Genomic DNA, 25513 nt, shown 5'->3' on the forward strand with positions numbered 1-25513 from the left:
TGAGAACTATTGGTACACAACAATGTTTTCCTCCTATCTGCAAGCTAGTCCAAGAATTTCACCAAATCCTCAGTTCCCAGAATTTGCTTCAGGCCTCACAGTTCTCAGACATACGAAGTTCTTAGCACATGTGACTCATCAAGTTAACAAGTCAGACACACAGAAGATTTGGTCAAATTGTATACATACACAGAACAACCAGCATCTCTTTCACCCCCAGGAGTGAGGTTTTGTACTCAGATTCCAGGAAAAGGGAGACAAAGAGGCTCCAGACCAAGCCTTCTGCAAGCTCCTGGTAGTCTAACCTATCACAGAGACCTTTTAAAGAGAAGATGCAGAGTTGGTAGCTTTCTATGCATCGTGTGACACACTAAGTATTCCCCTGAGCAGAAGGGAAGATTTCTAGAATCTCGTATGACAAACGAATGTATAACAAGTACTGTTCTAGAGTAATTGACCTCCAAGTCACTTTGTCAGTGGCCTTCCAAAAAAATAAAAAAATATAAAAAATTTTAAAAACCCCACAAACAAAAAAAGCCACCACCACCACAAAAAAAAACCCCAAAAAACCCCAAAAACCTCAGTGCAGTTACAAGATTTAAAATTCTGTGTTAGCATTTCTTTCCCTAATTATGCTACAGACAGTGTTAAGCAAATCCCAACGCTGTATTTTTCCAAGTCTTTCTTAATGACTAACCCTGCTTTTCTGTTCCTCTGAAGCCCTGGGATGAATACCACAAAGGGGTAACATTTTTTGTCACTGCAATCCAAATGTTATTCTATTGTTCCCTTCATGTACACAATAATGTCTTCTACTGTGAGTGAAGCGAAGTAAGCAAGTAAAACCAGATTGTTTCATGTTCCTAATCAGCAGGCATAAATATCAATGTAAATAATTTTTTGAGCTTGTTCTTAACTTCTCTGACCTCTCAGGAAATAAACAGTCTTTTCCTACTTCAGTTCTACTCCCTTCATAATCTGCTAAAATAGGTCTAAGAGTGTGCATATTACAAAGCGTCTATGGGACTCTTATTGATTACCACCACCCATCATACTGCTTGGGAACTTTTACCTGAAATTGTTCCTAATTTAGTATGCATCTTCAACAGGAAATGCTTTCCAGCATTCAAATAACACATATGCATATAACCTCATCTTCACCGAACACACATATTATACAATCATCTATCACTTTTAAGAAGTTCTTCATTTCTTCCAAGAGGAGAAATTAATTAATCACAGGGCAAAAGAAAAATTATTTTGTATTGGGCTAAAGTGTATTAAATAGAAGACTTTTTTTTTTTTAAAGAAAACTTTAAAAAAAAAGAAAAAAAAGAAAGTAGTGTTTAAAGACAAGTCTCAAAAAAAAAAAAAGTAGTTTCTATTGTGAAATACTATCAGAAGGTCAAATAAGTCTTTTGTAAACCTCAATTACACAAAGGGAATACACATTTTTGTTGAAAACCATGATTTACAAATCCATTTTATATCACAAATCAGAAGTGAACTACTTGAATCAAACCAACTCATGAGTCTGCAAATGTTTCAGTAATATTCAATCCTTAGGTACAGAAACAAAGAACAGCCACTGACATTGCAGTACTATGCTGATTTTAAAGAGACCCATTCAAACATAACCTAGAGTCCAATGATATGTGATTATTCCTAGAAGACAAACAGGAAACAGTCATTTTTAATTAAAGAGTAAGCAAGTGTATGGGGGTTTTGGTTTTTAAAAGGTCTTCCATGCCACATTTAATTTCTCTCTCAAAATCTCCAGCATGCTGCGTTCCCATGACAAGACCTACCACCATCAAAACAACATTGGATCTCTTAAATGTGTATTGCATGATCCTGTTCTGTTTTGCAAAATGCAGCAGTGTCACTCCTTCAATAAAGTAAGAATTTCTGATGATATCTACCTGAAAAAGTCAGGAATGCAAACCCTTCTAGAAAACAAGGGAATGAACCATACATGAAGATCTCAAGGACACCTTGAAATATTTAATAATGTCTCATCCTACCACCTTGCATTTGAAAATGAATTTAAGATGAATATTCATTTGTAATTATTTCTGAATTTCTTCACGGTAATGTGTGTATTACACAGATGCATTTTGTCCCACACGTGACCAAAACATGTCACTTACCTTTTCATTATTGTAATAAGAAATGCTGTCTCCGTCGAACTTAACCCAGCGCTTCTGAAACATACGTTTGCTGTGAATCAAAAATTAATACACTTAAAATTACAAACACAAGTAACACTGGCTTTTAAGAATGTCTCAAGCACAAATTATAGAAAGGTAAAATCATGTTTAGCTTCCTGTGTTTGGGCCTAAACATTTTGAAAATTAAAATAAATCTTAGCCCTATCATATCGTTTTAAAAGAAGAATGCTGATTTCAAATATAATAAAAATATCTGCAAACACGAAGTGCAGTACTACAGGACTTCTTTTATAAATCAGTGTCTTCATGTTCTTAATCAGTTCAGTTTCATTTCTCTCTATTTCCTGCCCATGTGCTTTATATCACATCTGAAGTGACAGAGGAAAAAGAACTTTCAATAACTTAATTTTGCTTGAAACTAACAAGGATGAGGACTGGCTATTTTAATTGGAAGCAAAGGAATATTCTGAACACAGAGCATACCTTTAAGTGTTACAAGCTCTCTAAGATACTTTCTAAAAAGGGAAAGCTGAGAAGCTAAAATGACCATTTTGTCTCCATGTTTATGAGAAGGACATCTCTGTTTACAGAGATCTTCAGTCATCAACAGTCATTACAGTACCTTCAGTCATCAACGTCTCCTGAACGCTCTCTTCCCTGGCCAATGAATAAATAGTGGTCACACCAAATCACTCCACAAGTACAACATAAAATTTCATTTTCAAACTGTGTTATCAACTGCACATCATTAATGAGAAGCTCATTTGATTATTTCAGTTTGCCATTAACTCATGCTCTGTAAGGACCTCCTAAAAAATTATTTTTACATGAACCTGAAGTAGTCTGTTATGTTCATTAAAAATGTTGACAGCCTATTAGCTATCATCTATAAAAGTTTCAATTCTAAAATGTATTAAACAAGTTAATTAAGCAAGAACAAGACCCCACTCTAATATCTCTTTTCCCAACATTACTTCCTTTCTTGCTAAATGAGTGCTCTGCTTTAGGATTAGTAGAATGTGATAGTTTATCAAAACTTTAATCAAATAGCAGCTCTGGCTTAATTAACTTGTATTATATGACTACAATAAATCATCATTTTTCATAACCTGGAAAGGCCAATGTAAAATCTATTTTCCATTAAAATGTCAATAAACTTTAAGGTGATGCAGGGAAGAAAAAGTGAACCTAAATATCACATACAATGTGAGTAAAATGAATGGCTTTACAATTTATAGTGAGTTATCTAAAAAGAGAAGCCGTACTTTAAATGCACAATTTGTAGGAATTTAAGAAAATAGTATATATTAATTCCCCTGAGGAGACACAAAATGCCAGGTGTAAATGGGAGCTCTATAAAAAGAAGAAAAGCGGGGGGGGGGGGGGGGAACAGAAAGAAACATTCAGCTGGCAGGGACTTAAATAAAATATGACAGTGCTTTAAGGGATGAAAAAAATCATTGGTTTTTTTTCTTTGGCTGGTTTCTTTAAGTCTTCTGATATTTGAGAAATGGTATTGTAAGTAACAAAACCAAAAAATGTAGCATTCATTAAACCAGGCTTAAGAAAAGGTCCTTGAAATTCAGCCAAGGAATATCACTGGCTCAAAGCTAATGACCCGGCAACTATTCTACTCAGCCCTAACCAGTACTAATTTTGTGCTTAACTCATTATCTTTTTCAAATAATATATTCTCACACAGTACTTTCTCTAAAGCCTTCACACTTTGTTCACAGCTCTATTCCTTCAAATAGCACAAGGTGAGTCAACTGGAATCAAGAACTATACTTTTTATCACTATTAGCTAACTGCCAAAAGTTATCAGAACTCTTAAAAAGGAACAACAAAAACAAATGGAAATTGTTATACAACAGAGCTCCTTCCAGTGGGCTCAAACCAGATTGTATTCTCAACAAATTTAATTCAATAACTTTCTCACTAAACTGAAAACAATTTTAATTGTTGTACTAGTCAATGAGTAGTGATACTTATTATAGCCACAAATAATGAAAGGAAAGGCCAAACAGTGTAATATCACCTTTCAGTGTAGTTAAACATACAGTCCTAAAAACAAAGAATGCAGAACTACTAAGGCTTGAGTAGAAGTACAGTAAAATAGATGTATTACAGCACTAACAAGGACAACAGCTTTAATTTCTAGATGCTAAGTACTAGTGAAGATCAGAAATACTCTATTTAAATAGAAGTCTATTTAAAAATTTAAAAAGTAAAATTGTGGCACTTTCAATACAAAAAGGAATTCAGAAGAAAGTCATAAGAACAACTGGAGAACTGGAAACTACCATTTAAAATGAAGAATAGTCTATTCAGTTTATTAAGGAGGAGGTTAGAAGAATTTTATCAGAGCTTGCAAGTATTTACGAAGGGAAGATCTGATAACAGAGTGCTCTTTAGTGTAAAACAATCTACGAAGAGCTGGAATTTAAAGTACATTAAAATAAAACAATTAAAAAAACTTTAAAAAAAACCAGAAATTAAACATAAGATTTTTTAATTTTTTTTACCTACAAATGTGGCAAAGAGTCTATTCTCTTTCTGTTGTGTTCCTCTCTCCTCTTCCTTATTTGAAATCATAAAGCAAGACTTGGGCTCAGATTCCTCCCTTCAAACTTTAGGCACATCAATAAACTAAACTAGGAGACAATTCACCCTAGATGCATTTCTAAACTCAAAGCTCAACTTACATACACAATTGTGAAACCAACAGGATCTCCAGTCACAGTAATTATTAATTTATATATCCATAGCCAAATTGGTAAAGTAGTATTTCAGAATCAGAGTTTGTTTTCACTTAGTTTGTGGCCCACAGAAAATCAGCAAAAATGTACAGATTGGAAATACTGCTACAAATTAATTCTGTATTTTTCTGGTACAGTTCATGAGTGGTGATCAACATTTGTAACAAAAATATTTTTCCCGAGTGCACCTCCTAAATAAACTTTAGAATAGGTAACATCATTAAAAAAATAATAATTCAGAAGAGCTCTATGCTCTTGCCACACGAACAGTTCCCTTTCCTTTCCCACCACAAATAGTAAGCAGTGACCAAATACAAACGTAACATCTCTCATGCAAACATACATCTTCACAATTATACAGTAATCACTGGAAACACCATACCCTTGAGGGGATAATTTATCCAGCCATCCTGCTTTAACCTTCTTTACTGGTGGTCCATAAAAACAAGCATACGGTGTTATTGAATCATTTCCAATCGAAGTCTGATCTCCATCAAATTGCCAAAAATGCATTTGTTGATTGACCAAGCGATCTGAATCTCCACTTTGTATCTTACTACAAGATGCTGAGTGTGTCTTGTCTTTATTTTTCTTTTTCTTTAAAGGCAAAGAACGTTGTTCCACAATAGAATATACAGATTCACTTTCAGATTCTTCTGGTGCTAATGATTTGTTCTCCTGAGACAGCAATTCATTTTTTGCAAATTCCTTTGTCTTCTCTTCCTGATTATTAAAGGAACTAGCAAGAAAAAGAACATTTTACTCTTAATGTATTGCTACAATGCACAAATACATAAAATTATTAATCAGAACAAATATTGGTAAGATGTATTATAAATATCTTGTTAACCATTGCAATAACCACAGACGTACTAAACAGAATGTATCTTATAACTATGACAATACTGAATCCTACTTTCTCCATTCAATGGGACTGGTAGCAAGGTAACACTTGCTGGTTCCTCTAGAACCCCGAACAGAAATTTAAAATTCATTCTCCTTTCTCAGAAAACTAGCTTCATTCATTTTAATACTTTGGAGGACTTGCAGTATCACCTCTCTTCCCTCTCCCACCTCAATAGAAGCCGGGTACAGACTGGAGACTTAAGGGGCACATTAGCTCCCATTTCATCAAACCACTGGCCGCTGCCTCATGACAGGAGTAAAGAATGGGTTTTAGTTTTGTGTTTGTTTGGGGTTTGTTTGTGGTTTTTTTTTTTTCTAATGAGGAGGTAGAGTATGAGAGTACTCAGACATGGTTAGCTAGGAGACATACAAAAATAAAACTTGTGTCTTCCTTGTTCTGACTGAGGAAAAGAGGGACATCTTCCAAATCCACATAGGATTCTGAAACCTGGGTTAGACAGTCAGGACAGCCAGAGAGCCTCTAATAGCATGGGGTAAAGGTTCAAATAGGAGGAAAAAATAAATAAATACAGTCATGGTTGTGCCTTCAGAGGTAAAAATCTACTTGTGATATCAATAAATATTTCCTGTTCACATTTTTATTTCTCTATAACTCTTATTTAATACCATAGATTCTTGCAAGAAGAATACTCTTCATTCATTCCTAGATCTGATTTATTTTCACAAGCCAGGAATTCATTTCCAGGAAGTTCCTAGAAAATAAATATATTGTAACCAACATTTGTACTGAAGTAGTAAGTGTTGTTTAAATTACTGTAGACATAAATCACACACAAAGAACAGCCTAACTAGCAAAGCTATTCTTTGCCACATTTTCAAGTAATACACATGTGAAAGATCATGTTTTTAAAACTATTTTAAGAAATGTTATTTTCAGTATTTCCATTTTAAATGGTAATACTCAGATAAAACATGAGCATAGTCCAAAATACCTGATACAAACAAATTAGATTAAGAAATTTAGTGCGTAGAAATATCAGTGCTGTGATTTTTCTTGAAGCACAACTGAGTATTACTTTTACCTTGAAATTTTCTAAGCTCAAGAGCCACACGTTGCATGCCTGCTAAGTATACCACTTGTGCTTTACCACTGCTAGCCTATCTTTCATATCAATACTTCTTCTCTGAATTAAATGTACAGCCTTCGCAGTACACTAAAGATAAAATAATGGTAACTTCAAATTCCTACAGTAAGACTGAATTTAGCCCTATCGAATATATCTCACATTTTCTTGCCAAACTCTTCTTCCTAAAAGGCACATTTATTAATGTTTGTTTAGAAATCTTTACCACAAACTGCTTGCAGTGTACAAAATGTCAAGGTTAACACTGCTCAAGAACATTACATTTTGCACTTCCTAAACTTGATCTGACAATCATATTGCGTTACTATGCTTCTCAATACTCATCTTTCTTCCTTTAAAAATAAATAAATAAATAAAATTAACATCTTCGTGCTTTCTGATGGAAGCATTTTTATTTACTCATTTCAGCTTTGATGTGTATGCCACGAAGCTGAAGGGTGGCAGAAAAAAAGTGGATAAGCTTTCAAAACGGTTGCCATTTGTTTTCTGAGCAGCAGTACCTCATCTTGTACTTGAGGGCTGTACCTTGGCAACATGAAAAGACAAGCTTAAAAAAGCACATAGCCAAAAGCTGAGTATGTGTATGCTGCAGCAAAAATTGCAGAAATCACAAGCTGCTACTAGGATAAACCTAGGTGAACAGTCTGCCTTCCTCTGCCAGTCAGATCCATTATAAAAAAAGGCACCAAAAAAAAGAACAACCACCACCACCCACACACCATACTATTAACTATGTTGTAGCACCAACGATTAGACAAAAAAACCCTAAAAAACAAAACACCCATACACCTTCTAAACAAACTAAACAGAAAACTCAAAAGCAACGTGTCCTTTGTTTATCAAATGTTTATATTGACTGGGATCTCACAAAAGGAGGGGAAATGGCTGTGTCCCACTTCTACACAATAGTCAAGAGGCTAACGTCATCATTGGCCAGGAAGCATCTTCAGAGTAAAAATGGTCAGTATCTTTTATCTTCATTTGCTCATCAGGATGCAACCGCAAACCATACCCACTGAAGCTATGTGGTAGTACCTCTTCCTCCCTCTCATGAACCATTACGATAACAGTTTTATGTCCTGCTTGTGCCCACTCCGCAATGTTCAGCGCTTTGGCAAGTGAATTCAGGGAGCCTGAGAACTTCCAAGCAACATCAAGAATTTTATTTCTATTGCTAGTAGATTTTTAAAATGTAGAAATCCACAAATGAAGACAGGTTGCAGGGACATGGAGTTTTATTTGCTCACAAAGACACATATTTCACCCAAATTAAATCTCAAGCATTTCCAGTGTGTTGTTTACAGAATTACTCTACAAGATGCTCAGACTCAAGATGAGACAAAACTCCCATCTCCCACCTCCTGAAAATTCTGAGGTATTACACAAATACAGCAGCAGCATTTTCTCCTGCAGACACCTTTATAAAAAGAAGCATTTCTTAAAAGATCGGTATATATATTGGACAGAAACTGTCTCTAAATATGTACTGTCCTTATGCATAGGAAGGACCTATCCTTAAGGAAGAAATCTGGCTTCTGGATGCCAGACAGATGGAACTGCCTACTTGCAGTCCTGTATAAAAATCCTCTACTTTCAATCAGGAAGTAATTCAGATGCCTTTTTCTTTTTTAGCTTTTTCTAATAGGTATTCTTGCTGATCACAACAGCAAGTCAGGAAACCTGAATGCTAAAATATGGACGGCATGAAAAGTAGCGGAACTGAGGCTACATCAAACAAAGACTCAATGCCATTCACGACAGGCATCTTCCTTAAGAGATACTGCTTTAGTCTTCTATTAAAGCTAATGTCACAAAGTTCTCTGCAGGTTTATTCTTGAATCACGGTTTGGCAATACAATTTTATAACAGGTCCATAAAGATAAATTCCTCCTTTTAAAATATTAAGGGTTCTTATTTTGAAGTGGTAAGATTTGCAATCTGGCCAGCATTCCACACTCTCACAATGCTTAGGAGCTCACATAGTTTACTGAACTCAATATGCATGTTTAATTCAGTCTGACAGTCTACAGCAAGAAATAAATCCAATACTTCACTCTAGAGCACTGAACTCATTAGAATTCAGTTTTTCAGTGAAGGAATTCTAATATACTTGACTCTTCAGTTGGACACAACAATAAATCAGCTCTAAAACATTTGGATTTTTATTTGTGTTACTTTTAAAGCAATATAAAAAAAAAAAGTTCCTTCTTCAGGTTGCCCTTTAGAGGCTTCTGCTGCCAGCTGTCTTTCTTCCTGACCTATGTCAAAGGCATATTTTCTTTATAACCTTAATTCCCTGTTCTCTCATGCTCACTTACCTCCAGTCTGTAGTGACTCATTACCTATTTCTACAGACACGCCCTTTATAAAAGCCTATAGAAGGCTTTTCTTCTTTACACCAATGAAACAGGAAGAAGGGTAGTGGCCAACTCATAAGCCCTCAGAACAAACTTCAGTCCATCCATAGAACAACGTGTACATTTTCGTGTATATAGACAAACTATATTCTCATGTGAGGTTATCTTTTAAAATGAAGCAGCAGTTACAAGCCTGAAAATCTCAGATACTTTACAGTGTTATCTAAACTTTCTTATATGTTCCTAGGATACCTGATACCTACTGAAAAAAACCTGAAAGTAAAATGTATCTTACGACCTTTGTTTTATGGTTATTCTTTATGACCTTTGTCTGCAATTAAGTTCTAATGGAACCAAAATTAACTATGAAGTTTCCAACAGGCACGTGATAAATATAACTCAAAAAAATATTCACTTACATGAAAGTGATAATTAAAATCCAAATCTTCAGATGAGGGAAAGCATGTTATAATATACTGTATTAATCGTGATTCTACAACCAGCAGAAATAGCAATTGTATTTCAAGCAGTTAATCCAGTTTAACAGCATGGTATTTTTGTATTTGGTGCCTTTGTAAGATAAGAAAGATTGCTGACAAACTTCCTGGGTTTTTTTACAACCAACCATTTCAATCAAATATACAGAATAATGCTAAGAAGTAACAAGAAGGCTAGGAAACTTTTTCTATAAAACCTGCTTATGCCATTGAACCAATTACAAAGAAGTAAAATTTTGAATTGTTAAAGTCATTGGCACAGAAAACAATAACTGGCACAGACAAGACATTGTACACAAGGAAAGAAAACAAAAGCTCAAAGGTCACTTGTGTGCAGATAACGAGAACTAGAAGGAGAAACAAGACATGAATTTATGTGTACCTCCTTAAAAAGTAAAAAAAAAAAAAATCACAACATATTTCTAAAGAAAAGAAAGTACACACCAAAAACAGAGATAATTTTTATGCTTCTAAAACCACTTCCATTAGAAGATGAAATTTGAACCATTTATTTTCACTGACCAATTCCTAACAAATTAAAATTGTGGAAAAAAATCCTAGGCATCCGTTTCAGTAGCTTTGATTTTAGTCAATAGTTTACAATAGCTTAAAAAGTGAAACATTAGAGTGAAGACCAGGACAGAAACTAAGAATAATTTACTGTTTTCTCTAACTCAGTGGCTTAAGATCAGCTGAGACAAGTATAAGCAATCACAGAATCAACAATTTCTGGTCTGCATCCTGCTAAGACAGAAGCAGGAGCTGGGAACTATGGCACTTGGCAGATGTCTCACTAAGCTAATTTACCTCCCAGATCTCCACATGATTCAGAAGTCTGTCCACATGCCATCTATGGCATTCACACCATCAATTACTGACCCTGACAAAAACGTTCACTTCAGAGAATCCTACAACAAAAGTGACTTTCTGGGTATACAGCAAGTTTAGGGGACATATGAAAAATACCAGAAGTTCTGAGAATTTTCATATACAGGAACTAAAAAAGGGAATGGCCAAAAGTGACCATTAGATCATCTAAGCTAACATGTCAGCTGCTTTCACAGGATATACACAAGCCTGCGTAGAGATGTGCAGTCTTGATCTGCAATCATCAGAAGAGAGAAAAGCCACTTTTACCTTTACTAGTCAATTCTAATAGTTACCCACTACTTAACCTCACTTAGGCACAAAGTATTACAATATACCACTGTACCTAAGAGGGTAAAAGGAAGGAATCAAGGTAGTCTGCAACTGCCTGTAACTGACTGTTTTGCATTTGATATGGCAGCTCTAGGCATAAAAAAAAAAGAAAAAAAAAAGTCAGTTATCTGTCCTATGTCGTTTAAAAAAAAAAAAACCAAAAAACCCCAACTAACCAACACCACAGCTTCCTATTACTATTGAACAGTACAAAGCGTATCTCCAGATTAAGAAAAGTCACTAGTCCACAAATATTTATGCTATAAACCTTTTGCATGTACCTAAAAAGACAGAAAAGGAATTGGGAACTGGAAAAGCAGAGGTAAAAAGAATTAAGGACACTATAAACTACATAACGTGAAGATTAAAGTGAAGATAGACCATTTATATCCAGACTTCTCAACTTACTTTAGCATCTTTAGGGTTGCCACAAATAAAGGTTTCCCCGTATGGAGAGATGACGGGTGGCTTTTCTTCTATGAAAGTTTCTTAAAGCAAAAAAATAAATAAATACAGAGTCATACAGTGCCATACTCTACCAAAGTACTAATAAAAATCAAGAAGGGACACGGATTTTTCTGTTTGTGATTTCTCTGTCCTTCTCAGAAAAAAGTTTTGAAGAACAAGAAACAATTTACCATTTCTAACTGAACTCCAGACACTTTTTTTTTTCCCCTCGGACATCACCTAGTCAGACACTACTAGTATTACTATGTAATTTGGATATAATTTTCATATAGGCATTTTCTTCTTTCCTACCCTGCATCAAGTTAAAAAAAAAACCAAAACACCCAACAACAAAACTCTTTTGTTGCATACTCTTAGGAGCAATAGCTCCAAAGTATCCTTTATTCTGACTTAAAAAAAAAAAAAACAAAAAAAACACACACAGAAAGTCATTTGTGCACAATCTTCATTTTGTGACCAAGTATTTGCTTGAAATTAATATGCATAACTTCAAACAAGAAATACCTCTAGAGTATGAAAGAACTTTTGTTTACAACCAACTGCACAAGACTTCTAAACTCTTCCAGTAAACTATTTAATACAGTTAATTTCCTGTTATTTCCTGGAGCAATGAGCACTAACTAACAAATTAAGCAGCATTAGTCAGGAATACGCTCCTTATTTCTTTCAAGAAAAAGCTAACTCTGTTAAAAAAATCTGGATCTAACCTTAGAAATACAAAACACTGTAGTCAAAAAAATATATTAAAATAAATGAGATTTAAAGACTGGATCTTCTAATTTTCATTTTATTAGTTCATAAACAAAAACTAAGTAAAAATGCAGAAGTGGTTAAATGCTCTGCTATCACATACATCACTTTTTCCAGACATTACAGATGCCCAATATTTCTTAAAATAAGCAAGTCAATACTCATTTTGGACAACTTCTGGTCTGAGGTTTCTTTTTCCTCAATATTCAAGATGTAAATATCAGCGTGCTTAACTCACTGTTTTGTGAAATTTGCCTCCCAGTGCAAGAAATATTTACAAGATCCACATTTCTTCTTTTCTGAAGGGAACTTGAACAAAACAAAGCACAAAATGAAAACATTAAGTGAAATTTCCCAGAAATGGAGCAAAAACATCTTATGCAGTTAAACTATTAAAATTATATATAAGTATAGAAATAGTCAATTTTAAGTCTTGGGAAAAGGTCTGATTTAATTTAAAAGTCACCCAACAATGTGTCTTCCTCCCTTTATGACACTGAATACTTCTCTGATCCTAGCACGCACCTTGACTTTGGGTTTTTTTGTTTGTTTTGAATTGATCTTATCATACATTTCGCTTTCTGGGAAGCAAGGACATCCCCCACTCTTCCCCCACCCTTCACCCTCTCTTCTCCTTCACACTGACTACCAATGACTATATTTAAAGAAGGATGTACTATGAAAGTCTAATTTAACATTAAGCTCAAAGGGAGCCTGGGCATGGAAATCCAGACAAAACATGCTCTTAACCACTGAAAAAAATTGCTGTAAAGTTTTGATTTCCCAAGGTGAATTTTTTTCCCCGAAAGTTTTCAATCTGAGACATAAATGACATTGCATTGCAACTGCCTGTGATAACCACTGCACATTTTGTAGATAGATAAGAATGTATCCCCATACACAACAGAAAAATTGTTTTATTATTGGTTTTGTGCTGGCCCCTAAGTATTTCAGCAATGTATAGTGGCACTCATCATGCTGCTAGAGATCACATTTTTAAAATTATTATTATTATTGAGATTTCAGGCTGAGACAGCAGCTTTAGAATAACAACACAGGAACAAATATGCCCAAATTAGTACATTTCTAACCCATCTTCACTACTCTAGCAGTCTGTATTAGAGCTGTTTTCAGCCAAGCTCTGCTTTCCCCTGTTAACATGAATAATTAGTAATTTTTCCTCTTAATTTCATTTTCTCTGCTTGAAATAAGTAATACAGATCCTCATGCATCCTTATAAAACATTCATTGACTGATAAATGCCATACAAGATCCTTGAAGTTTTTCTAACAGTTTGCAGGTCCTCCATCCTTCAAAGCCAAAGATATTTTTTGTAAAACATACTTATCAATATTCCTGATTTTTGTTTCCCCACTTGACATATTGAGAAATTTTATTCTTTTAAGATTAGCTACATTCAAAACTTTAGAAATACTGTCCCACGAAGTCTAAGCTGAATTACTCCATATTACAGGCTGATGTTTCTCTATGACAGAAGGCATACATTTATGAACTACTATTTCATATCATTTTTAATCCATGCCTAAATCTGCCACAAACAAATTATGATATTAAATTCAAGGCAGAAGCCGCACCTTATAAAGTTATTTGACATTTCAAATGTCATCCAGGTTATATCAACTAAGTTCCTCAATGATATTTTGTAAAATCCTCATTTTAGAAAGCACAGGGCGAGTTTGGCCAGTGAAGGTGGATCGTGGCCTAGCTCCCATATATAATTGTTTACTCTCCTGAGTTACAATTACAAAAAAATGCATAGAAAATACTTTTTTAAAGTATTTTAAAAAGTCTCTGTTTCTCCATACATTTTACTAAAATTGATGTACTTACATCTTTTGAAGCTACATTAGCAAGCTAACTTCATGCATTTGTACTAACCTAATTTTAAAGAACTTGGTATGCTTACAAAAAGAAAAAACCCTAACTTTTTCAACACAGACCAGATTTTCTGTTGTTCACTTGGGGTTTTTTAAGGGTATTAATAGCATTAAAATAAATTAGAGATACAGATAAGCTGCTTTGACTCAAAGAGCTTTTTAAATGATGGTTTTCCTCCTTATGTAAAACAGTGAGTCATTGGCTTAGTTTCAGGTTAATGGTAATAGCAATGAGTGAAGATAAATTCACCAGGAAATGAAAAACAACAAATCACCCTACAAAGACCTGCATTTTTTTAATTCATATATTTTTCAGGACTCGTGTATTCTTTTTTGATTATGTACCTACATGTGCACATACATAGCAAGAAAACCTGCTAATAAGCAAACTATAGTCTTTTTTTCCAGCAATCAAAAATAAAACCTTTTTGTCATTTCTGGAAACCAAAGTTCTAACTTCTGTCAGGTAAAAATTATCTCAAGATATAAAATAAATGAAACAAGTCTACTCTGAATATCTGCTTGAAAGCTTATATATAACAAACAACACTACGGTGCAAGCTATAAAATGATAATAATTTGTCAATGCTCAATAGAATAGTTAGATAGTTATTGTACAAATTGAACATCTGGATTAAAAGCCAGAAAAATACTGAAGTCTTCTCTGGGGGCAAATAAGATTGGAAAAAAATCTCGTATCTACACTAATCTATGACTTTCCTTAACCATTTCCAAAATGTAATACCTCTTCAGATTAATGATCATGTTTATTTTGCTCTTTAAAGGAAGGCTAGTGCAAGCAGTCTGCTAATCACAAAGTGTGCCAACTTTAAAAAGATATAATAATTTCAATTAAATTATCACTTTGTTACAACTGTGGAGATTAAGACCCACTATTTTCATATATTAAGAGGTACCGGATGAGGCTCAGGCTGCATACTCTTCCCCACCATCCTTTACTTATGCATAAACAGGATGAAAGGGTGTGATGAGGTAGCGACTGGTCTTGCTAAAGGCTGAGAGACTGGAAAGGTGAGAGCTTAGCTGAGCTGAGCTGTTTTTTTCAATATACTCCTGTTACCTCACAAATAAAGTGAGGGAGAGAGGTTAGTGCAAGCAGTCAGTGCTTTGAAGTCTTTACTGGCATTCATCTGCTGAGTGTTTTAAATGAATGAAGCTTTTGTTTTTAAACTCACTCAAAACATGTTTTCTTCTCTATCTATCTCAAGACCTAATCCTTCCATAATGCAAACACATCAAAAGCGCTCTAGCATGCTGTGTTAGAGCTTTGGGGTTCATAGACTGCTTGCAGAGGTAAATTAATGGTGATGCTTGACCATAGGAAAAGAGAGGGAGCAGCTTCTCTCTCCTAAAAAATTTTCTTTGTGTGACAGAACACAGATTAGAGAGACACAGCAGTACCAGCTCGGGCACCTCATTAGCAATCTTGACCACTTATATGTTAAGAAATGGAATCTAAAGACAGCACCAAGCAAGAAGTTTCAACCATAGGATCTGCCAGTTGCAGAAAACGAATAATGCCTGCTCAGGCCAAGCATCATTATATATTTTATTTATTTATATTTTCCCCCAAACACAGCATATTTTCCAGAATTACTTTTGGTCTATTTCTTCTTATTTCTCTTACTAAAGAATCAGAGCAATCCCACTACTGAACAATACAAGTAACAAAGTTGGGGGATATGAAAAAATCTAAAGTATATAGAGTTCATCAGCCTGAAATTTTATCTGTGTAGCATTCTGTATAACAAGCAGGTCTACCATGTTATAAATGTGCTGAAGCTTTTTCTTTGAACAGATTGCTACTCTGAATGATGCAACAGTAGCTATTTCACCTAAGAGAGACTGCTAAATGACATGACCCAAAGCATCCAAAGCCTCTAAAACTCTCTCTATGCCTGTTATTTTTAATCCTGCGCTAAAGGCACATCAGTAGTTAGCTTCATCCATTGCATTACTTTCACTATTTTGTCTTACAAACGCCTCAGTTTTTCACTCATGTCTGCATGACAGAAGTCACTTAGACCAAAAGTATCAAGAGAGACCATGAAACTTCCAATCCACTGTGTTTAACCCTTTGTTCTGTTCCACAACATGACTGGGGAACCACATTAAAAATTTAAGACTGCTCACTTAAATACAGAATGTAGGGTCTCGGAAAGGGTAATGGACTTTGTCTAATAAAGGCATTTTGGATGCAGATTCTTTCAATTTTGGAAGATGATTTGCAATCTCCTTAACAATTCCAGTGCTTTTAAACGCCTTTAGAGTGATCTTTACTAATTCTGTATCAACAGAGAGCTCATAATGTTATGATAAGGAAAAGTCTAGCTGACAAGATTCTAGCATAACTGCATATCACTTCAATACTGATCAGCCAAACACACTACTAAAATCTGCACAATAACCCCACTATCAAGAACACTGTGTAATTGTCTTTTTTTTTTTTTTTTAAATTCTGCACCCCTCAATACTACAGTGATGCCATATGTACTTCAAAGAATAAAGAAAACCAAAATACTTCCAACTTCTAAAATGCTATGGTATCTTACCAGCTGACAGCGTGTTTTGTTGCAGGCAAGAGCCAGGAGCACAAGTGAGGCACAGGGAGGCAGATATATTTGCAAGAGAGGCAAGCACATTATTAGTAATAAAAAGTGACATGATCACAGCACTACTAAGGGGCACAAAGAAACCCACTATATGAACTGTTTGTGCCAGAAGGCACATAGGAGATCATGAGAAAAGCATTTCCTTTCATAAAAATTTAATGAGTGATATCCATGCACAACTAGAAGGAAATGTTGAGTTTCCCAGAAGATTTCAGCAGAATTTCTCTGCCTCTACAGAAAAGCCTTCACACAATGTCATAAGGATGAAACCAGAGTCTATCAATAAAAGTCAGTTGAGAATGTTTGTCTATGCAATTCTGTAAGATAGACAGGATCTTTCCTGAGTTTAAAGATGCTACAAGCTGTCATTTTGAAGTTCTGTGTTTAATTCTTTCCCTCTAAAAAAATACTCAGCAAGGTTATCAAGAATGTTTCTGTGAAGTTTAAGTTCTGGTTTAGCCTTGATCTTCCTCAGACAGACTGCTACTTGTCCTTCAGGATTTCCATATTGCTATAACTGGAGCATAAAGATGAAGAAAATAAGCTGGAGCTCATAAATCAAAATGGTGGGTAATGAAGTTAGTGACCCAGTCACATATCAATCACTAATAGGCTGGGATTTGGAGGATTTACTTCAATGGTGGGAAGATTACAAATATAGCATATTCTCTCTACTGGATGACTGTTTCTCAAAAGACATTACAAGTACTCTTTTAGTAGCTAGTTATTGTTATCTTTTAGGATGAGATTCCCATTTCGGCTCAGAAGGAATAGATTTGTTATATGAAGTAGAGATAATCACTCTACAAAAGTTAACGTAAGGCTGCTCCTCACTGAAAGGTATTTATACTTAAGTTTCAATAAGCACAATTTTTTGGTGATTTAGAAGGCACTGATGAAAGATTTTTTTAAGGCACACAAAAATCTCTTAATTGCTGCAAAGAATCTTTGCCTCTCCACTTGTTCAATCAAACAACTGCATTACAACATTTAATACTGACTTCTTTCAATAATTTAAAAGAAACTTATAAATGCTGGGAAAACTCCGCATTTAGGGCATGCATAAACTCGCTAATGATGTTTCTAACTGCTGAGATACGCAGATGAAAAAGACAAGATAAATACAAAACATTCTCAGACATGTCCCTTCCAGGCATAGCTAGTGGTTTAAAAAAAAAAAAAATTGACTAAAAAAAGTGCAACCTAATGATTTGGATATGGCTACGCCAACAAACTTGACATATGCCTTTGCATGAATTTTTCTTCTCTGTTTAAGACACTTAACCAGCATGATGAGTAAAAGCTTATAGTTAACAGAATGAGAAATATCACAAATTAATCTGTGGGGAGATATTCTTCGTTTATACAGCCTGTAATATTGTGATCAACTGCACATTCAGTGCCTATTATTTTTAACATTCAAACAATATTACTTTTATTAAGATATGCCTGGAGTTAAGTTATAACATCAGACATTTTCTTCTATGTTCTATCATATTTTTGCAAAACAAGCTACAACAACTGATGCTTATTCAAGACAAGTGCTACTCACTAATTACTGGATTCAAATTATGAACTCAACCATTTTGAAGGAAGAAAAATGGACACCCACATCACATGAATATTTTGAAACAAATTCAAACTCTCCTATGCAATTTATCATAACAAACTTTACTGGACTCTATCCAGTACTATCCTCACAAATGCTGCACAGAACTATCCTTACAAAGTTTTCATAAACTCTGAAAACCTCCTCCACCTATCATTTTTTTTTTTCTTTCCCTTTTTCCACTTCTTTTTTCCTGCTGCAATGCCTCAAAAATATTTTTATACTACAAGCATCATTAAAAGCTAAGGTTTTGTTATTATGAGAACACCAGCAAAAGCCAACACCTAATATTACAAACTGGTTGCATTCATTCTCTGAGTTAACAGTTAAATGACAACCAGTTTAGAAATTAATCTAAGAGCCATCTTGAAGAAAGTCCTTGCTTTAGACCCACAGAATAACATAATTTCCTCCTCCATAAAATATCCTAGTCTAATTTAAAACAAAAAATTTACATATTTATATTTACTTATGAATTTTATGTGCTTTAAGGCTAAGACTTAAGATTGTCATGTAATCATCTTGTTATGCCCATGCATGCAATCATATCAGATACAGCCTGCTTTGTTTACAGGGTGGCTACACCATACAAAGCACAAAACAGAAGAAAGATTTTCTAAATTTTGCCCCACTTTTCAGATAAAACTACATTAATATGTGTAGGTGTGTAAAACTTCCTAGATCTTTCTTATAAGTTACTTATATAAAAATAATAAACTTGTATTTTCCAAGAACAGTATCTCTTGAAAGGTATGACCTTAAATGTTACTAAGATCCAACGTGAATACTTGTGTTTCACAATAACTGTTGTCTCATCATAAAAATAGATTTTTATACTTAAGGGTGAATTTCTAGCCCTCTTTTAATCACCATTTTGTCACCATTTTCCTGTGATGGATCGGAATTTCATCAGAAACACTGGAGCTAAGGTCTAATTAATATTATCAGCAATGTTTTGCTTTGGAATAGATTCAACAGCTTTTTCTGTTATTTTTCAATCTTGGTTTTGTAACACTTGTCTATTTCCATTCTTCCCTATCTTAACAGCATACAGATTAAGTTTAAAAAATGCTTGATATAGTTGTTTTTAACAAGGGTTGTATCTAAAGCAATAAAGATTCCTTTCTTTGAAAATAAGTAGATGCAGAGATGATTGGGGAGGTTATAAGGAAACACTGTTCTAAAATGTCCCTTTATACTCTTATTTGCGCTTTTAACTCGCATTGAAGCTTAATCCTCTTTCAGTTAACCTGGCACCATTCATACCAGATCCAGTGTATTTACAGCACATATTTTTAAAAATCCACAAAAAAGTAACATAAAAACCTGTGAGAAACCCCAAACCATAATTTCTACAATGATAGCAATTCTTCATTAGAAAGAAACCGCAGTTACCTTGATGAAGCTTGAACTTTACTTGATTCGGGAATTTCTGGTACAGGTCGATGCCTTAATATAAAAGACCGGCTTGCTCCCGGAAATACTTTCATGCAGTTTTGCGTAAAAGAATCGTATAAGTCATTGTCTATCATTTCTCCTTTAAACTTAAAGAACGGAGAGTTTGCCTCACTATCAGATAAATCATCCTCCTCTGCAAACATCAGATGCTTGTTTTCATTGTATTTTGTCTCACATGAATGAGCAAATGAAGAAGGAGGATCATGAAATGCCAAACAGCCAGCCAAGTGCTCATCAGCGTGGTATGCAGCAGCTTCTTCCAGTGATGTATCTGGCTGAGTATTCATCTTAATATTGCCACTCAGATTGATAGCTTTTAGTACGCTGTCTGAGTTCTGGTATACACTAGAAAAATCCAAATTTGTAAAGCTATCATCATTTGCCTCCGGTAAGTTTTGGTCTGCAAGTTCAAACCTTTCTTTATCAATGTAAGCTTTATTAAGAAGTTGTTCTGACAATGTTGCAGGTATCAAGCTAGTCACATCTACACTTGAATTGCTTATTGGAGACTCCTGATCCGAGGACGAGTATTGCTTCTCTTCTAAGCCTTTCAAGTCTTTGAGTTTTAGATCTTCACAGAAAAGAGAATTTCCTTGCATTTTTGAAAGAGTGGTGTCTAATTGCTTAAGAATCCTTCTGCGGTGCCCTGTAGGCAATACTCCCATTTGCTGAAGCACACTGTTATTTATTCCCATGCAATCTGTCACAATGTTATAGCCGTATTCTTTAAAGTTAGGAACATACTGCCCCAAGTTAATGTTGACCAAGAATTCTTCAATATCAGTGCCATTGCCTGTGGCTGACATGATGGCAGCTTCATTCCGAATATTGCCCCATACAGTCATGTAGAAATATCGTCAGAATGCATGCATATTCACTAGCGACAAAATTCTCCAAATTTGGTGTCAGCCAGCCAATGGAGAATATCAGTTTTTTCAAGACACTTCAAGTTTCTTCAGTTCAAACTGCTTTTTTTTTTTAAAGACTGCAAACCTACAGAAAAGAAAAAGGGCATTAAAAAAATTCCCACCTCAATACACATTAATCTTGGAAAAAATTCTGAAAGGCTCCCTGTCATTTGTAGAGTAATATTTTTAAATTGCTTATATATGAAAATTTCAAGGAGGCTAAACAGCATAACCTCTCCATCCTTTTATCTTGGCCTGTATAAAGAGAATAGAGAAATCAAAGTCTTAACTCAGCACAAGTAATACAGTCTTAAAACATAAAATCCTAGTAGTTAACATTAAGATGAACAGTTAAGAGATGAAGCACTTATCTACACACACACTCTTATTACACAGTACTCAGATATAAGTGGGAGAAAAAGTGATCTAAGACCAGAGCTGGAACCCAAAGCTTTCCTATTCCCACGCTAGCACCAACTAACTACAGCGTAGGGCTTCTACTCCCTTATCTCTACCGACCTGTCAGCCTCACCTCTGTGCCTGGGAAGATCATGGAACAGATCCTCCTAGAAGCTATGCTAGAGCACATGGAGGACAGGGAGATGATTTGAGACAACCAACATGGCTTTACCAAGGGCAAGTCCTGCCTGACCAACCTAGTGGCTTTCTACAAGGGAGTTACCACATCAGTGGACAAGGGAGAAGGAATGGATGTCATCTATCTGGACTTCTGTAAAGCCTTTGACACGGTCCCCCACAACATCCTCCTCTCTAAATTGGAGAGATATGGATTTGATGGGTGGACTGTTCAGTGAATAAGGAATTGGTTGAACGGTCGCATCCAGAGGGCAGCGGTCAATGGCCCAATGTCCAGATGGAGATCAGTGACGAGTGGTGTCTCTCCGGGGTCCATACTGGGACCAGTGCTGTTCAGTATTTTCATCAATGACATTGACAGTGAGATTGAGTGCACCCTCAGCAAGTTTGCAGATGACACCAAGCTGAGTGGTGAAGTCAACACGCCAGAAGGACGGGATGTCATCCAGAGGGACCTGGACAAGCTGGAGAAGTGAGCCTGTGTGAACCTCATGAGGTTCAACAAGGCCAAGTGCATCTTGGCCACCCCCATCCTGCACTGGGGTCAGGGCAATCCTCAGTTTCAATACAGGCTGGGGGATGATGTGATCGAGAGCAGCCCTGCGGAAAAGGACTTGGGGGTACTGATGGAGGAAAAGCTGGACATGAGCCAACAACGTCCGCTCGCAGCCCAGAAAGCCAACCGTATCCTGGGCTGCATCAGAAGAAGCATGGCCAGCAGGTTGAGGGAGGTGATTCTGCCCCTCTACTCTGCTCTGGTGAGACCTCACTTGGAGTACTGCATCCAGCTCTGGAGCCCTCAGCAGAAGAAGGACATGGAGCTGTTGGAGCGGGTCCAGAGGAGGGCCACAGAAATGATCCGAGGGCTGGAACACGTCTCCTATGAAGAAAAGCTGAGAGAGTTGGGGTTGTTCAGCCTGGAGAAGAGAAGGCTGCGGGCAGAACTTATAGCAGCCTTCCAGTACTTAAAGGGGGCCTATAGGAAAGACAGGGACAAACTTTCTAGCAAGGCCTGTTGTGACAGGACAAGGAGCAATGGTTTTAAACTAAGGGAGGGCAGGTTTAGACTGGATTTAAGAAAGAAATTTCTTACAATGAGGGTGGTGAGGCACTGGAACAGGTTGCCCCGAGAGGTAGTGGAGGCCCCATCCCTGGAAACATTCAAGGTCAGGTTGGATGGGGCTCTGAGCAACCTGATCTTGTTAAAGATGTCCCTGCTCTTGCAGGGGGGTTGGACTAGATGACCTGCTTCCAATCCAAAGCATTCTATGATTCTATGGTCTCCTGAGCCTTAAACTCTTTTTAGCACAGAATCACAAAATCACAGAATCGTATAGGTTGGAAAAGACCTTTAAGATCATTGAGTCCAACCGTAAACCTAACACTACCAAGACCACCACTACACCATGTCCCTAAGCACCTCATCCAAACATCTTTTAAATACCTCCAGGGGTGGTGACTCAACCACTTCCCTGGGCAGCCTGTTCCAATGCTGGATAACCCTTTCAGTGAAGTAACATTTCCTAATATCCAGTCTAAACCTCCCCTGGCGCAACTTGAGGCCATTTCCTCTCATCCTATCACTTGTTACCTGGGAGAAGAGACCAACCCCCACCTCTCTACAACCTCCTTTCAGGTTCCTTACCCTCCTCACATTTTCCATGGGAAAAAGTTTTTTCCTTTTTCCCACTGACTGGCTAGAGCATTCTATGTGAACTGTGGATTCAAGCCTTTACGAACAAGTACCATAAGCAATAAAATAGTTTACAAAGGTAGGATCACTTCTGAGCAGGGGAGGGAGGGGGGAGTGCCTTAATTGTTTAAATAACTACAGTAAGAAAGCTATGGAGGAGATCAAAACACATCTTGCAGATCAGGCCCTTCAAAGAACCGTCACGAGGGAAAACAGGAAACAGGTAACTACTAGCTTTTCAACTCTGTCAAGGAAGCAGTTGTCCCTTGGCCACAAACAGTAGCAAAGGCATAACCACATAGACAAGTTCTGTCCTCCACACTAGGGACATTTGGTATCTCAAGTGCCCACAACAGTTTTTCCTCAGTATTTTCCAACTCAGCTCTTGCACTCTCCCAATTCCACCTGTTTGAGTTCTTCTTTCTTTCACGGACATATCCAAATTCACCATTTACAAAATCCAAAGCAGACAGAGAAGCTACCATTCTAAAGGTGTTTGAGACAGCCTGAAATCACACCTCTTTAAAGAAAGTTCAAGATCAGCATCAGTCAATAGGTTTTTTCACCTCCCTCTTCCTGTATAAAGAGTAATTTGGCCTTAGGGAAACCTGCTGACTGTAGCAGCTGTCCTGGCATGCAGGTACTAGTCTTAAGCAGCCTGGAAAAGAAAGAACAGCTTCAGCAGAACAGCATAAGACTTAAGTAGCAATTAGAAAGAAGAGAAATCATGTGCCCAGAATATATCCATGGTAGTAGGTATTGATACCTTATTCTTCAAAATATTTCCTGACAAAAAGGGCACAACTTATGATCTAGAATTGAAGCTTAAAGGATTGCCTACTTTTGTACTGTATCAATTCCTCCAATAAAAGATGAAACCTCTTCCTGTAAGATTTCCCCAATGTATTTTGAATAGCTGTTATTCAGAAAAGCAGTCATAAATAAATCTTTATGCCCTTCCTCATTCCCCTAAGCCACATACAAATAAATATAAATTTAAAATCATGTACCAAATGGAGCACAACTGTTATCACTGCTATTGGTGACTGGACTTTATTATGAAATAAATGATTAAATAACCAACTCAATCACTAGAAGTCTTTTCTTGCAAAATTTTGTAAATATCTTTATTTACAAAAAGTGGTAATCAAAAATAGGGAAAAAACAAACCTCTTCATACTTACACCACATATATATTTGTGTGACATAATAAGAGGAAAAAAAGATGATGAACAAACCTACATTTTTCTGTAAGATGTAAAAATCAACACAGCACACTTACTATAAATGTTCCATTATTTAAAATAAGTCTTTGGATTCTTGCTAGCTAATCTCTTCAATTTCATTTTGGGGGCAATATTTTTATCGGCTTTGACCACTGTCCACAAGTCTGAGAAGTGACTTATTATCTTGAATATGAAATTCATACAGTTAAAACTTTTTAGAGAGAGAACCTATAGGCCAATCAAATATCAACCTCGAGAGAGAGATGAAGTTTGTTAGGGAGCTAACCCTCACTAAACGATTCCCAAGTCATTTAAATTCAAAAAACCTTGGATTGAGCTAAACTGATTAACAATCAGCTTTGAGATTTAACTTTGTCCTTTTCCAACTTGCATACTTACATAAACACTCATCATTCCTTTAAAAATTCCTTTGAAAAAGGCAACAGCACTTCCTCGAGCTTTTCACATAAGCCTCTAGCCATATAAGATAAAATTCAACAGTATAGCCTCCACCCACGTCTAAACCCTGAAAAAAATAACTATAAACACATAGTCTTCTAAGAAGGTGAAAATATATTCTGAGTACAGAATGAGAAATAATTAGTACAGGAATTACTGAAGTGGGCAAAAAGTATCAGGCAGGCACCGTCTGTGCCAGAGAATAGTCTTTCATGTACCTTTGGGGGGGGGGGGGGGGGGGGAGAACAAAGAAGACCCCACATGTTCAAATATATAAAACCCCTGCAATGTTAGCATATCAGTCTAAGTGTTTTAAAGTTTGAGTTGCAATTGGTTATCTCAGGCACTTCCACCTTCCTTGGCAGTTCTGGGTTTCATGGTGGTGTTTGGGTATTCTTTCCCTAAGGTGTTAGTGTTTATTTTCAGACAGTACCATTCTCTCAATCCCTCCACCTTCAGCAGTAACAAAAAAAGACACTTAGGAAAGTAGCTTTTAGTTATATATTTATGAATAAATATATATCTTTATATAAACATATATATTTATACCCACACACACTCTTTTCGGTATCTAAATACTGTTTTTTCTACATGCTTTGCCCACACCTTATTCTGGAACACCTCCAGTGTTTTTACTTCAGGAACTCAAACAGCCATGTATTATCAGTTATTTGGATCCTAACCCATCTCTGTATAAACCACATAACAATGCAGAGGATTACCTAGCAGAGGATTACAGAACAAACTTTATTACCAAATTTGCAAGAACCATTACTTTTTGCAGTGTATTTTATAAACAAAACGTGTAGCAGACTGAG

The 25513-nt window shown here is 36.0% G+C and overlaps 1 protein-coding gene across 8 annotated transcripts in view; it reads right to left on the minus strand.

Annotated features, from left to right (window-relative positions):
- Window positions 1–25513, minus strand: part of ARAP2 (ArfGAP with RhoGAP domain, ankyrin repeat and PH domain 2) — a 141263-nt gene that overhangs the window by 112397 nt on the left and 3353 nt on the right. For 5 of the 8 annotated variants that reach the window (XR_012042536.1, XM_072861829.1, XM_072861830.1 and 2 more), the window contains 6 exons: window positions 19750–20805; window positions 12453–12523; window positions 11405–11484; window positions 6464–6549; window positions 5313–5669; window positions 2151–2220 (listed from right to left, as the gene is read on the minus strand). Coding sequence is in view for 7 of the 8 variants with exons in the window: in XM_072861829.1 (XP_072717930.1) it covers window positions 2151–2220; window positions 5313–5669; window positions 6464–6549; window positions 11405–11484; window positions 12453–12523; window positions 19750–20657 (1572 nt within the window). In the remaining variant the exon portion in view is untranslated. Of the gene's footprint in view, window positions 1–2150; window positions 2221–5312; window positions 5670–6463; window positions 6550–11404; window positions 11485–12452; window positions 12524–19749; window positions 20806–22087; window positions 22211–25513 lie in introns of all 8 variants that reach the window. The other 3 variants (XM_072861827.1, XM_072861826.1, XM_072861825.1) reach the window with 2 other exon arrangements.

This window comes from Ciconia boyciana, chromosome 5 (assembly GCF_034638445.1).
Source record: "Ciconia boyciana chromosome 5, ASM3463844v1, whole genome shotgun sequence".
In the NCBI taxonomy this organism is placed as follows: domain Eukaryota; kingdom Metazoa; phylum Chordata; class Aves; order Ciconiiformes; family Ciconiidae; genus Ciconia; species Ciconia boyciana.